A 17,704-nucleotide genomic window follows, 5' to 3' on the forward strand; every position below is an offset into this window, starting at 1 on the left:
ACCTCCTGCACAGTGCTTCCATCCTACTGCTCATTTCCTGGAGAGCTCTCTAACTCTCTCTCTCAGCTATTAGCTATTCTTGTGGTCAAAGCTCAGCAAGCAAGCAGCAACTTTGGGCGGCAGAATTTTCCTGTATGCAGCTTACATTGCAGAGACGCCTTCATTAACCTCCCCAGCTATGCTCATAGGCACCCAGGCTTAACAGAGCTACATTCCTACCTACATCAGTTCTATTGATGTTTTGCCCAGGTGTTTACTGTCTTGGGATAGCCAGCATTTGCCAAAGCAGAGAAATGCCTGTTCTGGGTAGACACTGGGTCTGGGGACACCTGCCTGGTGACAATTCCTGTCCTGTGTGGCTGGCATCTCAGCCCCTTCCTACTCAGGATCAGCATGCCATTTGTCTGAGCATCAGCTCTTCCCAAGCCAGCTGTCAGGGGCTCTTCCCACCCACAAGGCAGATTGCTTTGCTGCTAGGATGACTGTCTAATGATAGGCACCCGTGTTTGGCAAGCTGTTGGAATCCCACAACCGAACTATAATAAGCACAGGGCATGACTCTACTTGAAATGCTGTCTACTTTTTAACTGGCATTGTGCCATAACCCGTATGTGATCAAGAATTTAAAAAATAAAAATAAAAAAGTGACCCACATCCTCTTGCAATTCCTTCCTTCACCAGCAGCACCTCACCCACACAGCAACCCAAGTGGCTTTGGGAACCATATGGTGCAGCACAGATGCTCCCCGCTGCTGGGACAGCAAGATAGAAATGTGTGCCCAGTCACCAGTGAATCATGATGCACTCTGGCTGAGAAGGGAAAAGGAGTGGGGCAAACAAAGCAGGTTTATTTTCTTAGGGTTATCTTCCATGCACCAAGTTCAAAATTAACTAAATGTGAGACAACTTGCAATTCGGTCAATAGATGCTACAGTGAACTCACCATTAATATTCAAGCACACCCTAATGTGAAATCAGCATTTCTGCTTCACTGAGTGCAACCTCTATTATCAACTGCCACTCTGAACACACCATATACATCAAACTTGCTCCTACAGCAACTTTAAGGCATTCTCTCATATTTAAATGCTGACTTCACCTACAAGGTCACAGAAGACTTAGTGAAAAGAAAGCAGTAGCTGTAGTTCCTCATTTGAGAAATCAAAACTAGTTGCTGCTTGTGCCAACAAGCATTCCTCTCAGAGAGGAGTAAAGCCATGTTCAGTCCAAACAACACCAAGCAGACAAAGTAGCTGGCAGCACACTGTGACAAGCACAAGGAGAGTAACACCTCACACCATCTAAGAAGCATTTAGTTTCAGCTACATTCTCAGCCCTCTGGCTATCACTAGCACCTAAAAACTTAAACCTTTGCACAGATGCAAAACAGGGAAAGCTTTGAGTAATCAGAGTTAAGAAATTTTCATTAGAAATGTCATGGCTGTGAGCTGAACAGGCAGACTTGCCCTTCCCTGAATGCCAAGGGGAAAAACAGCCACAAATGACATCCTCAACAGCTTTTGCTGAGGAAACAAAACACTGGAAGCATGACTGCATTTGAAACACTATCTCAGGCAATGAGCTAGCCCTGAATTCATGAAGTAAACACTTAACCCTCTGTATTCTCAGCTTTCACACTTTCACTCTTTGGATTCAGGTCATTTGCAAATAGTTGGCCCAAAATGGTGGATTTTAAAAAGTAAATAAATAAAAGAAAATTCAGAAGAACAGCTGGCAAGCCAGCCCTTAAGACAATTCATTCTGCTGCTTGATTTTTACAACCCAGAGGTCACAGGGTTCCATATCCTAAAACTTTGCAGAAAGCAGAGACAAAACATTTGTGTCTGTATGTATGCATATATATATCCATATTATTATTTTTTTTAATTACAACAGCTATTAAAAATGAAGAAACTATTCCTTTTCTGAAGTGTCACATAGTTCATTAAAATTGGAGTTTGGAAGCAGTCCAGTTCCAATCTCTTCCTCTGAAGGAATTCCATGCCTTTAAGCAGTATGCCATAAACATTACTTCTCCTTCTAACCTCCTAACGAGACAGGTAACTATCAATAGCCCCATTTTAAGCAGATGGTAAAAGACAGATGCTAAAACATTAAGTGGCATGACTGAGCTCTAGAAAGCCCTGTGGTAAAGTCCAGTGACACACTTGATTGGCTGTCCTGCCTTTTTTTCTTTTTTAAACAGCAGAAGATTTCCAACAGTTGTCTTCCCCTTCTTCACTGCTAGAAAGGGGACAAAAAAAAAATCTCACGTAGTGCACCTGAAAGCAATGGTATTCAATACCACTAAACATTTTTAGAACAAAAATGTTTCAGCGAACATCTTTGTCACAGCACAAGAGCAAACTAAGTTTTGGAAACTTCTTGCACAGAAGCACTTTCCTCCACGACAATGCTCCAAACCTACAGCTAGATCAGGATTTAATTCCATGATCTCACTTTGAACCCTGACTGCTTGCAATCGCTGCTCCTAATACCATTTGGATCAGCAGATCTGAAGCTCAAACTTTGCAATTCTGCTCCTCCAAGGCAACAACAAGAATGAAGTTAGACCAATCAAGTTTTCACAAAGCCAAGTGCCATGTTCTTCTGAAATGCTTCTGTTTCTGCCTTATTAACTATGCAGACTCTACAGACATATAACTTTGGTTTTAAAGTTATTCTTATTTGCCTCTGGAAAAGTCATCACCTTATAACAAGACAGGTTTTCTAGTGGAATTCCCTAACGTTTTAGGTCATTTCTCTGAAGTACCAGGGTTTTTATGCCGGCCAACCACAAGACAACAGCACCACCCAGCGGCCCTTCAGACAGCGTTTTGAAGAACTACGGATTATAAGGTTAAAGATTTATCAGAAATAAAAAGGTACTTGAACTCCTTCTGTGTCAATCACGCAGGTGATTTCTCAGACAAAGTGGAACTTGATTCTAAAAGGAGCAACCCTTAACAGGACAGATCCCTAACAAGACAGATAACCACAAATGGTGGCCATTTCTGAAATCTTACGAGTCCCTTGTTTTCAGACAGCATCAGGTTTGCTTGCCACAGATATCCCTTGTATATTTTCCTGTGGGGGGCAACAAAAAAAAAAGGGGGGGCGGAAGGGGGGTGAAAAAAAAGGGGGGGCGAAAAGAGAGTGTCAAGCTGAGGCAGGGGAGGTTTAGGCTGGACATCAGGAGGAGGTTCTTCACCGAGAGGGTGGTCACACACTGGAACAGGCTCCCCAGGGAAGTAGTCACTGCACCAAGCCTGTCTGAATTTAAGAAGCGATTGGACTGTGCACTGAGTCACATGGTCTAAAGTTTTGGGTAGACCTGTGCGGTGCCAGGAGTTGGACTCGATGATCCTTATGGGCCCCTTCCAACTCAGGATATTCTATGATTCTAAGAAAGGAGAGGAGAAAGGAGAGAAAAAAATACCATAAATGGCTGTTCTGTGAAAAGGAGGAAAAACACTGTACACCCTTGTTATGAAAAGAACTGGCATGATCTCATCTCAAAAGGGATTTAGGTGCTTAACTGACTCTGCAGTCAGTTCAAAAAATGCAGAATTCCTGAGTCTATGAAGGTAAGTTCAGATTTAATAATAAAATGCTCCTTTACCTACAAAAGACTATTTTAAGTCAACTGTAATTAAATGCTGACAGGTCTTTGAACTTAAACCTTTTGTAACAGTAACACACAGTGTCCCATTGTTAAGACTGTTTTAAACCCTGCAGGGACCAGAGTTCCTTCTGTGGCATTACTCAGACACGGCACAACCCGAAATTCTAATCCTACTTTCCTTCAGAGTCACAGGGCTACAGAGATTCTTCCCTCAGGACTTTTTCCCCACCAGGCTGCAACCCAGGGCACACCTGCTCAGCCCACAGGCCCTGCCCCAAACATACCGGAGGACGTCTGTTTACCTTAACACTAGAGAACCAGTCTGTTTTTCCTCTCTTCCCGTCACATTACCACAAGATGGATGTGCACAGCCAAAAAATTAAGTCATGTGTACAGCTGAAGCATACAATGGTTACAGATTGGTCAGAAACCAATGACCACAACCATGGCTGTGGACTTCCTTTACCTTTGATGCATTTCTGCTCTTTCCTTGTACAACTGGAATAAGTCACCTTGCAGCTTTACAGAAGCATACACTGGAGGATTGCAAGAGTCTCAGACATTGCCAGCCATACCAGGAGCTGTATAGGTGCCTAGGACAAATAAAAGAGATTATTTAACTTGTGCTCAGAGGCCTCTGAAAGGGCCCAGAGCCAAACTGCAGCAAAACAAGACTGTCAGTTGCCAGGTGAAACACTCAGCAGCATGGCTGATCCAGGCTTCAGCTTAAAACTCTTCTCAATTAGCTGTGCAGGCCCTGAGGCTCTGCTGAAGGTGAATTCCCACCTGGACACCAGACCAGCTTAACACGGAGCAACAAGCAGCGTTTTTCTCTCTGTGGCCAAGGCAAGCAACTGTGGGACTTAATGAAGGCAGTCAGACTGTTACTGTATCCCAAGCACTGGGCTTCTTCTACCTTTACTTGCCTATACAGCAAATGTCTTCTCTTTCTTCAGAAGTAGGAAAGAGGCAAGGGAATCTCAAAGAAATGGATGAAATCGGATTATCTGTGCTGCTATAACTTCCCGAGTAACTGGGGCTATTGTGGCATTCACTAATGCATCAGATTAACCAGTCTGTTCCTAAGGCACGCACACTGGAAAAGGGGAAAAATAAACATCGGCACACAAATCCTAGAGCTCAGTAGCCAATTAGTAGAGAGGAGGAAAAAAAGGAAGGCAAGAAATAGAAAAAAACACTACATACACACTAGGAAACTGTAACCTGCAGCCAGAGATACGTCATCTGGGAGCAAGGACAATCTTCAGAAGGATCAATATGGGAAAGGTTTTCAGTAGTTGGTCTCCTTCCACCTGAAGTGCATTGAAAGCCCTTCCACACAGAGTCCATCTCTCCAAGACCACAGGGAGCAAGAGCATCCATCCCATCACCACCCATCTCTAGTAGCCTCTGCATACAAACAGGATTTTTCTATAGGGCTCATTTTGCTGGGTGTCAGGTGTTTGCTTAAGCAGAAAACACCAGCCAAAACCAGGAGTGATCTACTGGCTCAGAGTTAGTGCTGGGCTTCCACACCTCACTGCCTTAGTCAAACTCTCTCTTCCAAAGCTGAAATTCTCTACTCCTGCCTGCAACACACAACACCCGGTGAAGGCTGCCTGGTAAGCTCCAGCTACCTTACATCCTTCCTTCCTTTTTTTTTTTTGTTCTACGCCTGAAGCTTTACAGCATAGATAGAGGGTAAAAAGGGGATGTGAGCATATAGCCATTATTCCAGTGTCCTTTCTGAACCAAAAAAGTGCCACATGCCATTGTAGCTCAGCACAGATGACAAATGGAAAGTGTATGGCAGTACTACTGTGGAAACTAACAGCAACCACTCCAACAATAAAAAAAAAAAAAAAAAAAAAAAAAAAACAGAGAGAAGATTGATATCTTAAGTTCGGACTGGTTCTGGTTTACAGGAACACACAGATCCAGCCTCCTTAGCTTTGAGCAGCTCAGCTCCAAAGCTTGCCAATCTATTCACATAGCAAGTGAATGGAGAAATTCATAGCCCACACAGCAGGGCCAGGTAGTTGCAAAGGGCCCAGGGCAGTGCTCTCACCCTCCACAGTCAGCACAGTGAACAATCATGTAATAAAGCTGAGCACTCTTGAGGCTTTCAACTCAGGGGGGCTGGGATAAACAGCTCAGCTTGTTCTCCATTTCTCCTTTTCACTTTTGGATACCTCAAACTCAGTTTGGTAAACTCCAAATCTCTGAATCACGCTGGAATTACTTATGTCATCTCCTGCTGAAATGACCCGTAGGCCTGGGTATATAGCCATACTTCTGCTTATCCTGGGGTACCCTGGTGCGCAGATGTTGGTGGCCTTGTAGGAAATTCAGGGCTGCTTCATAGCCCAGCAGGAGAGGCACAACACAGAGAGCACACAGGTACAATGACACCCACAGGTTCTCAGTGATCTTGGACAGATACAAATAGGCCAGAGTTTTATGAAGTAAATGTTCAGAGAATCTTCCTACGTAAGAAAACCAAAAACCAAACCCCATGTAGTAAGAGATTACAGGAAAAGCAGCCATGAGACAGGATAAACTGAAACCATAATTAGCTGCTGGGATTATTGAGTAGCAACTATGTCGTGTGGTTACAAAGCAATAATCCACATTTGGAGTCAATGAATGAGTACAAACTGGCTAGAGGCTGCAGGCACAGGTTTTTAAACAATGCTTCAGTACCTAGCAGCAACTTATAAAGCCCCTGCAGAATGTGGCATCTGTAAGGGGCTTAACCGGCCCTGCTGGGCAGGAAGCATTTCTGAAAGCCCAGGCAACTTCACCTGATGTGCTCCCACAGAAGCTATGCTTTGATTTAAGCATCACTGAGAAAACAGCCTGACAGCTTATATAGAGAGTTGCTGAGTGAGTCAGGTGACATTCCTCAATGATGAAGCGACACGGTCAATCACATCATCCTTAGGAAGGAATAAAGGAAGATCCTGGACTGTGCTAGGTTAGGTGGAGTCAGACTGAAATGAAATGAAACATGTTAACACAGGCTGCATCTTTCTCTTGAGACTGATACGGGGAGTGCTAGAGGGCTCCCAGCATGGAACGAATACAGTTGCCTTCTAAGAGTTGTGAAATCTGCCTGTTTCCAACCAGCTGCTGTAGTGATGGGAAAAGATGAGCAATTGTTCCTGAACTGGGAGGACAAAATAATCAACATTCCCAAATCATTATGGAAAAACAACAATAAGGCATATGAAAACATGAGGTCCCCAACAAACCTCAAGTGATATGGAAAACTTGATGAAAAGAAGTTGTTTTCACTACACCCCTAACTGGTACCCAGTCATCTAGTAGAGTTGTTCAGGGTTACCTGAGTCACTGATGACACCACTTGAGCTGTGGCAGGTAAAAGGAAGAAAAATCTTTTGCAAGGAAGGGCTCGGAAAGTTTCTCAGCAGAATCCCCACTTGAAACCATCAAATATTTAGACATTAACCACTTCAATTCGAGAAGGTCAAATTCCATGAAGATGTTAAGCAAAGAAGCAAAGTCAGGGAAAACCAAGAAAATGCTGAAGGGTTCAGAAGGCTGCAAAGGCTGGAGGCTGCCTTTGTAATGAAAAAGACAGGGGACATTTGAGCTTCCTAGCAAACACAACTATGTGCAGATGGGAAATTCTGTGCTACACACATGTAAGAAACTAGCTCACCTAAGCCAATCCTTACTAGGCCAAAATACTATTAGTGACTACTTCAGTGCCTCTTCTACAAAAATAAAAATTCACAGTTCAGCAAAGCTATTTTTAAGGTCTTGAAAAGCCTCTTAATGACTGTCTACTGCCTCTGAACTTGTTCTTTCAGCCACTTGAAAGACATTTATCTAACTCATACAGCACTCAGCTTTAAACAAACAAATTGATGAGCACCAATAAACAATTTAATTAGTATATTTGCTGCAAATCATTGGAGATGAGAGATATGCAATGTTATGCCAGGGGCAATGAGCATACTGGTGTGGTAAAAAAATTGTAACAGTAGTTAAGGAATGAGGAAATCAGAAATGAGGGAGGAGGTGTAGATTTTCATTAGCTTCCAGAGGAATTTCCCACTCTATGTGAATTATGAACAAAGTCATTAATTACAGGGAAGTCATAACACCCTTTTCCTTTTTCAGTAACATTTAACCATAACCAACTGCGTACAGACAGAATAAATGCAAACTCAGCTCTAGAATGAGACATCTGAATATTATAGCAATGCACATTTCAGAAACAAAGGCAGTCTCCATGTTACTTATATTTGCAGTGTATTTTTCATCTTAGTATCTCCAAAATGCTGTTTTTATAATTCTAAAGTAAAATTTTCCAGTAAGAGTCAGCTTAGATTTGCCTCTTATGATGTCACTTCTGCTGAAGCAGAGGCTGCTTTGGAAAAATTAGCCTTCTCACAAAACAGGAGCTCAGACACATGTTCTCTTCTCAATGCCACACGGTGCATTAGTATCTCATTCCTCCAAGTCCCTTCAGTGACTTTTAAACTGAACGCACTTATTTTCAAACTCAGCAGAATTAAAATACCAAGAAAAAGAAAAAAGCAAACTGACATGCAAAGTACAAGCATTTCAAATTGTACAAGTGTCAGAGCAAAACACCACTGTAACCACTTTCATTAAATATTTACAGAGAGCTTGTCTGCATATCTGAATCTCAAGCAAACAAACCCAAGTTTGGAGTCAGGTGTGCTTAGCTGGATTGGACATTGCTTTCCCCCTCGCCCCCAAAAAGAAAAATGAAACTGAGATAAGAGTCTCAAAAACCACTGTGAATGTTGGGACTGAAAATGACTGTTTTCTCAATCCTTTCTGAGCACATTCTTCTAACTTGAAGATGCTATTAAAAAAAATAAATAAATGTAGCCCTTGCTACATGCCAGAGCCAGGGGGGTGGGAAATCCTCATTCTCTTACAACATGTTCTTTAACTAAGTCCTAGTTCAAATAAAGAGCTTTGCCCAGACCTTTACACTGAGGCCAAAGCTATGCTGTGAGCTAACTGTCAGTACAGCTATATCTTGCTGTACGCCAGCAAAGGGCTTATGAGGCAACTAGGGCCTTCTCTAGCAAAAGAGCATTTTTGCTAAAACCAGTCTCCCCAGGCAAAACCTGCACTGACAGAAATAACTTTTTGACCAAAGCTACTGTGCCAGCAGAAGACATAATGACAGATTTGTAAAGGCCTTCTTCGTTCTTTAACCTATGCTGATGTGGCAGAACAAAAGCACCAATAAAACCCCTTCAAAGCAGATCTCAATCACTATCTATATCACAGGTGACCCTATTCCCAGTACTGAAGCTTCTCACCCCTTTAAAACTTGCTCTTCCCTCTTGTGGCAGCTCTTACATCCAGTGTCTAGAAATGGAACTGATGTAGCAGAGCGTGACTGACTTTCTGGCCACAGTAGGCTTGCAGCAAGTCTCCTTAGATCCATCAACCATCACCTACAAGGAGCTAAACACAGCATACTTGCCTTTATAGGTGGCCCAGGACACAGAATTCTGAGGAGAGAGAGAAGCAAGGACATTGAAGTTTCTCAAGGGTTTACAGTCCCTTTAAGTTTTTGCCTCCTGTTCTAGCTTCCTCAATTACCTAGCACACAGGATCCAGAACAGAGTTTTTACTGTGTCACTGGCAAGGCAGGAACTCAGCACTCACCTGCTCTCTGAAAGCCAAAGCTTTGGCAATAGCTCAAGGTAATACAGGTTAATGGCACAGAACACTAGCTGTATATTACATGAGTAGGAGTATCGTAATTAGCCACCTGTTCCCATTTCCTTCTACAAGGTAAAGGATGCACACTTGAAATATTGCAATAGCTCTGCAAACATGCCTTTAGAGGGCCACTTTCCACTTCTTTGAACATCTGTCTTCTGCAGAAAAGAAGGTCCATTTTATCCTTCTCTTGTTTAGCAAGAACAACATGAAATCACAACTGAAAAGACCTTTCAGCATTCCAGTTCCAAACCCAGCAGTAAAATTCCATAAATCAATTTCCTTCTAACATCCACACACTGACTTGGGCTGGACTATGCTGGATTCATTCACTCTGCATGTTACTTGGCATGTTCTGCTTTATTCAGGTCATTGCCCATTCCCACCCCTTGCTCTGTGGCTTCGGTGAGGAACACAGCATAGTCCAAAGCAATAGCCAAGTCCAAAACAGGTTTTGTTCCCTTCTCTAATACCCGAGGTCACACAGGAAATGAAAAATCCACTCTACATTGCCTCTATTTAGTCCTCTCTAAGAAGAGGGGTAACACTGCTATTTGTCATGCCCAGCCACGATAGCAGGTGACAGTCTTAGTCAATGCCTTGACATAAGTTTCTAAAAAACCCTTTATAGGTTTTCAAAACCATTTTTCAAGTTCTTTGTTACTGTAATGAGCTGTTGTGCTCTCTTTACAAGTACTGAAAATCTTCAAGATAGTATACTGCAGGTTTCACTAGTAATATATATGGGTTACATATAGCTGCTACACTTACTTGGCTTACTTGAGCTGCACCATTGCTGCTTAGAACCCCTTTGGGGCATTGAAATAATAAGTTCATAAACTCTTTACTTGCTGCATATCCTGTTTAAGGGTCATAAAATATTACGCATGCACAGTAAAAATTACTAGTAATTCCATTACTTCCTACTTAGTTTCTCTCCTCCACCCCAAAAAGAGAATCTAGTCATAATTGTCTACAGTGGTAACTCCTGTCTGTAGGCTGCAGCCTCCTGAGACTAAGACTGCTCCTCTTTCTAAAGGACTTGGCAAAAGGTTACAGAGAAAACAAGCCTTCTGTAAGGATGCTTACATTTGTTTCATAAAAGTGTAACATATAATAACACCTGGATACATTTTACACAGTGAAAGCCACTGCTAAGAACTGTTAGTCCACAAGCGTCACATCTGCCCAATGTCATGGGCCTCAAAAAATCAGAGCCATCATTTTGGTCATTGAATGAGAAGAAAATATGATCCTGGGGATGCAATTCTCTTTTATCACTTGTGCAAAACAGAAGCAATTTGATCAAACACTGTTCAACAAAAAGATTGTGCACGGCACACAGACTACTGCTAAAGGAGAAACTGTGCTTGTTTTACTACTGACAGCACAGCCCCACTAGTCCCAGCTAGTGTGCGCAAGTCATGTGAGTATTATTTCCTAAGAAGCCAGATGCATTTTGCATGCTACAGAGATCTTAATGGCTTCCATTTAGCAATACTCTACTTCAAAGCTAGCCTACAAATATCTCAATTTTTCTCAACCCTGGATTACAGCAGTTATTTCCTGTAAAGACAGAAAGCCTTTCCACCTCTGTCTCTCTGTTTCTTGATTTGATTTGGGCAAAGCTCTTTTATAATGTGTCTGAGCATGAGCCAAAGATTTTGTCCGGGGCATCTCATTCTTATTTCCATCATATAATGCCAAATGAGCAAAACTGTGAAAGGCACGTATATAAGAAGGGAATCAGCTCTCCCTTTCCAACATGTGTCTGCCTCTCCAGCCTGTGAGATCAAACAGGAGCACTTTTAGCAATGCTGTCCTTTTGCGATAATTTGTCTATGATATTAGCAAACCACTCATCTCTCAAGGCCTACAGATTTTTAAACAGGAATCTATACATAAAATACCTTGCCTAACAATCAGAGCTGTACCTAGAGAGTACATGGGCAGCACATGATCCTATGATTTACTGAACTCCATGGAAATAGTCCAGACTTACAACAAATTAGGACAAAATTGGTTTCATCACAAAAAAAACTCTAAATCCAGCATGTTTCTATGCTAACATATTTAACTTCAGCCTGAACCAGACTCAATTTATCTTTAGCAACATCCAGTACTGCAGATTAAAGGCTTTGTTTGCCTTGTCCTTACACCCACCACTCTCTCACCCCATTTGTCCTGTTAAATGGTTACCAGTCTTTATATTACCCATCTTGTCTATGCTGCACCGAAACGCTTAACCCAAAAGTTATTTGTCCATTCACTCTTCATCCTCACCTTTCTTTGTAAGGGGGCAGAGATTATCAACCACACATCAGCAGTAAACATCTCCTGGTCACCACTTCTCTTGAGTGCAGATGCAGAGCACCTGGCTGTTGTTATCTGAGCCCCCTGCTACCAGGGCTGACCGACTGCATTGCTTTTTGAGGCAGTTTCTTATCTCTCAGGGTTCTTAAATTTCTCTTCCACTGATACAGACAAAAGTTTGCAGAAACCTTATCAGTATAACTTTTCCCATATTCTTTGACAACTCACATGCAAATATTCAAGTTATTTCCACCTTTCATGTTTCCCAGATGTGTATGTTTTGCAGCATCAGGCACTGTTTTCAGAGACAACATCCTTGCTCCTGCTAACACCATGCCCTACTCATCTACATTCTACTCACTATCTGCTTATGTCTTACTCTTCATTTCAGGCATATCTACACATTCATTATGTCAAGGCTCATAACAACATTTCTTTCTCTTAACATGTCTCAATTCTCTCTCTAGTTTCAAGATCAACTAAGTACTTCCCTCCAACTCCTTCCATCTTCCCCGACCATTCGTATCACAATTAAAAGGTCAAAAATACAAAACAAAGCTTAAGGCTATCAGCAGTACTGGTGCTACTAATGACTCGTTTTCAGAAAAGCAACCTAGCCAAGACCACAACGTCAGCAACAGAGCCGCAACTAGAAGCGAGGATTTTTGAATACTAACATTTTTTGTTATTTCAGATTAAAGTTAACTCCATAGATAGCACACAGTCCCCTTAAAAAGATCAGGAAAGCTGACTGCATTTTATACAGCATTCTTTCACATTATTCAGTGTACGATAGATGAGATATACCAGCAGCTCACTGCATTCATGGGATTCAGATCTGGAAATGTATCAGAAAGGTGGGACATGAGGAAAAAGCCCTGCTTGGGACATTACATGCCAGCCTTTCTTATCTGGATATCTGTACACCAGGTGAGGCACAGGAGATCGAATTGGAGAAATAAAGCCTTCTATGACAAATAAAAGGGGGTTAAAAAAATGATGCTTTTGCATGGAGTAATACATGATATACTCAAATTACTCGTGGCTTTTTGATGAACACCATACTCCCCTTAAAAACAGACTGTAAAGACTTTTAGGAAAACATATATATCTCAACCCAAAAAAAACACACAGCACCCTGACATGAAGAAGCACAAGTGAAAATCAGTACTTACAATAAGAGACTGAGAATTCAGGTACCTAAATGCAATTTTAAGACTAAGTTTTTCCAAAAGAAAGACAAGCTCATTCAATGGACATATTATGCCAACCTGCAAGAAACATAGGAAAAGGTCTAATCCCCTACAGAAATAACTTCCAAGATCTAAAGCAGCTACAGATATCCAAGACAAGGATCAATATGGTGACAGTCAGTAGCTCACCCTACGTACGCTCTCACTGTAGGAGCTCAGGAGGTAAAGGGACAGAGAAAGCACAGTATATGCTGCTGTAGGTATGTGGGACATGATTCCAGTTGGATTGTAAAGGCAATCCCAGAAGCAATGGTAAAGAAGCATTTAAAGCCAAAAGTGCAACCAGATGCTGGAGATGTCCTCATCTGAGAGCAATGGGCAAGTGCAGACCGTCAATAAAACATAAAACTAAGACGCATTATCACTTAGAGTCTATCATGGGTGAACAACCATGGAAGAAAAGGAAACTTTCAAACAAAGATTGAGTGATTCATCTCTGGCATGGACCAATTCTGCCTGCCTCACTGGATGCAAAGACTAATTGTGTCATCAAAAGATAACACGAGAAGCCATTACTGAAATAAGCTAAATAACTACAAATACCATCAAGATTCTAGCAGTATCACACAAGTCTAAGTGAGTGATACACCCACAAAACTTTGCAGATGCATTTAGAAATAAAATTTAGAGTGCATCATGCAATAGCATCTTTGCAGCATCAATGGTCACTCCTGTCCCACAGTAAAAATGCTGTAGAGGATGGAATGCCACAAGCAAAACAATCATCCTCTAGACCACAAGGATCATGCTGTCCTCTCTGGAGAAAAAAGCAAGTCTTGTGCATGAGCTGTGATTAAGTCCAAAGAGGACAGAGAGTACATCACAGCAGGTAAGAGGCGAAACTTGGAGATCAATATGTACTTCACACCTGAGTGTGTAAGCATAGTAGGGGCACTCATTAGCTGTGAAAAGCCAATTTTAAGTGTATGCACAATAGCATGAGGCACACTGAAAAAGAGATTGTTCAAGAAAAGGAAAATTCCCAAACTTAAGGAATCTCAGTTAACTCTTAACTTAATACATAATATTGCTTAATTACACAGAACAGAGCTACATTTCTTTGTCAAAATTGACAGCAAGCTTTCCTTTCAAAATACAAACTATTTACAGCTCTTGCTGCAGCGAGAGCTGCAGTCAAGGCAGACCACAAAAGCTATGGCATCCTAAAATGCTATCAGGCCATGACAACAGCATACCGCAACAGAAACCCCACTTGAAACAAGCTGGAAGTCAGTGGACTTATCTTCTCCCTAGACGATAAGGCAGAGACAGGAAATAAACTATTGACAAGGAAAAACACATCTGAAATACCTACCTGACTATGCTGGACCACTGCAATAAGCCCTCATGAAGCAAGCACTGGAGCAGATCTGCAACAGATACCTAAAAAGTAAAGTCTTGCTCTCTGTTACCACAGGTCTTCTTCCAAGGCACAGCACAGACAGGACACAGGCAGCCAACCCCAACCAGCAGCCTGCTGCAACAACGCAGTCAACGACCTGAGGCTGCTGTACACAGCCGAGAGGGTCAGGGTAAAGGCCATGAGCTAGCTCCATGGACAGGACAAAGCCAAAGGTGCAGTGGAAACCTATCAGAGGGCAACAGCTATCATTTTAAGAAACTAGTGGAGGCAAATCTGAAGATAATTATGGATAAAAAAGAATACACTGTCAGTACACATCTATGGACAGAGCTGAAGCCATGAAGAAGTACTAAGAGCCCCAGCAATCAACCAGGCTAACAAAAGAATCACTCAGAGAAAACAACTAGGATTCCTATGAGAGAAAACTAGAAAAGCAGCAGAACTCACATCTACAAGTAGCCTGCGTGCTACTGAAATTTTTGCTTTAACAAGGCTGTTAAAGCTTGTGCATGATAACATCTTTGGTATTTATTAGAAGACAAGTCACAACAACTTAGAAACAAATTGGAGAGAGAAGCATGAAGTGCAGAAAGGAAAAATGTGGACAAAGCAAAGTAACGTATTCTGAACAAACTGCAGCGGCCACCTCCTTTTCCAAAGCCTATCAGTAATTATTAGCCAGCAAACATACATGGTAAGAGCTGGACTAGCTCAACATTCTGCAGATACATATATCTAATGTAGATACATGAAACTGAGAAAAGCAATCAGCTGAAATCCAAGAAATGAGCACTATCCTATATATTATTTTAGCATGCACTAAATTCTTATTTATACTACTGTCATATTGCTTACAGCCATGGCTTGAAACCTTGACCTAAGAACAAGTCACCTACACACAGCAGTCTAGGTTTTAGCCTCTGTGCATTATATTCACTGCACGCCCCCACTGAATTCTGACCTAAGGTAAAATAAATCACTTGACCACTTATGTCCAGAATCTATGCTCCTTGTCACTACTCAGTCATAATTTCAGAGCCATTCCCATTTCAAGCTTATATTTGATACATTAAGTACTAAGCATTGCTTCAGTACAATTCTCAATTGCTTTATTTTCCCCAGCATGCTGCCAACATTAGTATTACTCACTGCCTGTGTTTGGGCATGACAGTTTGGGTCTAGAAGATTGTAATTGCTCAGGCACACCAGGATTAGTGTTATCCATGTGCTAATAATATTCACTCACAGAGCAGAAACAGCTGGTGGCTGCACAGAAGACCTTCTGGTGTTAAAACCCCTCCCATCAGCTCAGCCTTTTAGTCCTTTACTTAATTTAATCCATCAGAGGCTTGCTTTCTTCCCCTCCTTCCAGAGATCAGGATTTATCTAATTCAGTAGAGTATTTATTCATCAGTTTAATGTTTTTGCTCTGGGAAGGCCAGGAAGCAGTCTCTTCCTTCTTGAACTTTTCCAGAACCATTCAAAGTTAAAACGCTAATGCTCTACTTGTAGCCAGCTCAGCAGGAGAACTGAGGATACAATGACCTCATGTGGCAAATTCTGCACATAACTGCACAATGGCTTCACCGCTACCACTAGCTACAGGGACTACAGTACAGATTTTTGCCAGCTGTTTTTATTTCAAGATTGTATTTGTAGTAACAGCTTCTTTTCCTTGCAAAGGGTGCCAGTTTTCAGTGGCTGTATTTTTTTTAGTGAACCAATTTCAACACAAGTGACAATGGCTTTTAATATGATTCAAAACAAATAATTTCTACTGACCCCTTTTACGAAGGCAAAACATCCCACTGAAAAATTCTAAAACTAGGTCCACCTCCTTTCTTAATTATTTAATAGAGCACTTTAGACCTACAAAGCAGCACATCAATATTAACTAATCCTCCCTGTCTTCTGAAGAGATAGGGAGATACCAATATTGTAAAGATGAAAAAATTGAGGTAGAGTGATTTTCTCTAGATCATGCAGTGAGTCTAAAAGCAGCCTTGGAGTTTCTATACCTAGGTTTGCTGAAACAACCTGGAAATAGCAAATGCACTTTTCCCTACTAAGGTATGACTTATTTGTTACTATATTCTTCTTTGCTTATTAGCTTATAGGAAAGTTCTCCTGTGTCATTTCTAGTTCACAAGTAGGTTTCTGGTGTCTTTAATTGCTGGAAAAAGAATATAATCATCTCTATACTAACCACATTTTATATACAATTCCATTATGATATCTGCGTAAATAATGAAAAACAGTAGAAACAGTTAACTGGCATGTAAATATAAAAAATAAAGATCTACCTATAAAACTGATTGCTTTTCTAAGCAATGTTCATATCAAGTTCAAATCTACTACACAAAAAACAATTACAAGGACTAAGAATAAAATGAGGCAATACTATGTCCATTACTCATACATGTACTTACACAGCAATTATAATGCTACCAATCAATATTTTAACCTGTATTCTAATCAGACAAAACATAAGAGAACCTGCATACCAATTTTTTTTTTCCCCAACCACGATGACACTTGATTAAAACAAGCAAGCGTTTCTAGCCAGTTCCATCAAGGTGTCTCTTACCCAAGGGAAAAGAAAGGACGCAGCATCCAGAGACTGAAAAAACATCACCAAACGTTAAGTATCAGTTCAGAAACACTCCATATCTCTAACAGACCAAAAAAAAAAAAAAAAAAAAAAAAAACAATGCTGTTGTGTGTGGTAGGCTGGTAATAGATTTAAAGAAAGAAAAGAACATGGATAAATTTGAAAGCCTGAGATACTGGTAGAGCTGTGAGGTTTAAGCAGAGACAGAGACAGAACAGGATAAGGACATTGCCACTTCTGTTCATCCTGCATCTGTCCTACATACAAAAAGCTTCTTGCACTTCAACACAGCTAGTGTCAAAGCCCTGAAAAATTTCCTTGTTTTGTTGTTGTTGTGTTTTTTGTTGTTGTTTACAGCAATTAAAAACATTCTAGTAATTGGTCAGGACTTTGCTTTCTCAAACCCAAACTTGGCAGAGATTATGTAAAGCTTTCTGGAACAGGATGGAGATAATCTGCCACAGAATGTGTGTGTGTTCTGTGATGGGTTTGAAAAGAAGTCTTTATAAGAACACAGACTTGTTTACTGCTTGAAATGAGCACTGTCATTCCAATTCCTGTAATTAAATCCATAATTTTGACAGCTGAAACAGTAGGAATAATTGCACAGTCACTCAAAATAAGTTGTTACTGTTCTGACTGTTGCCAAGAATGCTCTAAAGGTTCTGCTATGTTTCAAGTAAATCTGAACTGAACCTTCATCCACCTCACTCACTTCATTTCTGGAGCTAAGATCTTAATTAATCCTTCCTTTTCCTAGGCAACCTGGAAGTCCAAAACAAGTAGTTCTAGCATAA

The 17,704-nt window shown here is 41.2% G+C and overlaps 1 protein-coding gene across 1 annotated transcript in view; it reads right to left on the bottom strand.

Moving 5' to 3' along the window:
- SLC4A4 (solute carrier family 4 member 4) overlaps positions 1-4,218 on the bottom strand; it is a 225,408-nt gene extending 221,190 nt beyond the window's left edge. The window contains exon 1 of the mRNA XM_035325885.1: positions 4,092-4,218. Coding sequence (XP_035181776.1) covers positions 4,092-4,102 — 11 coding nt within the window. The 5' untranslated portion in view covers positions 4,103-4,218. The remainder of the gene's footprint in view (positions 1-4,091) is intronic.
- Positions 4,219-17,704: the final 13,486 nt, after the last annotated feature.

This window comes from Oxyura jamaicensis, chromosome 4 (assembly GCF_011077185.1).
Source record: "Oxyura jamaicensis isolate SHBP4307 breed ruddy duck chromosome 4, BPBGC_Ojam_1.0, whole genome shotgun sequence".
NCBI lineage: Eukaryota > Metazoa > Chordata > Aves > Anseriformes > Anatidae > Oxyura > Oxyura jamaicensis.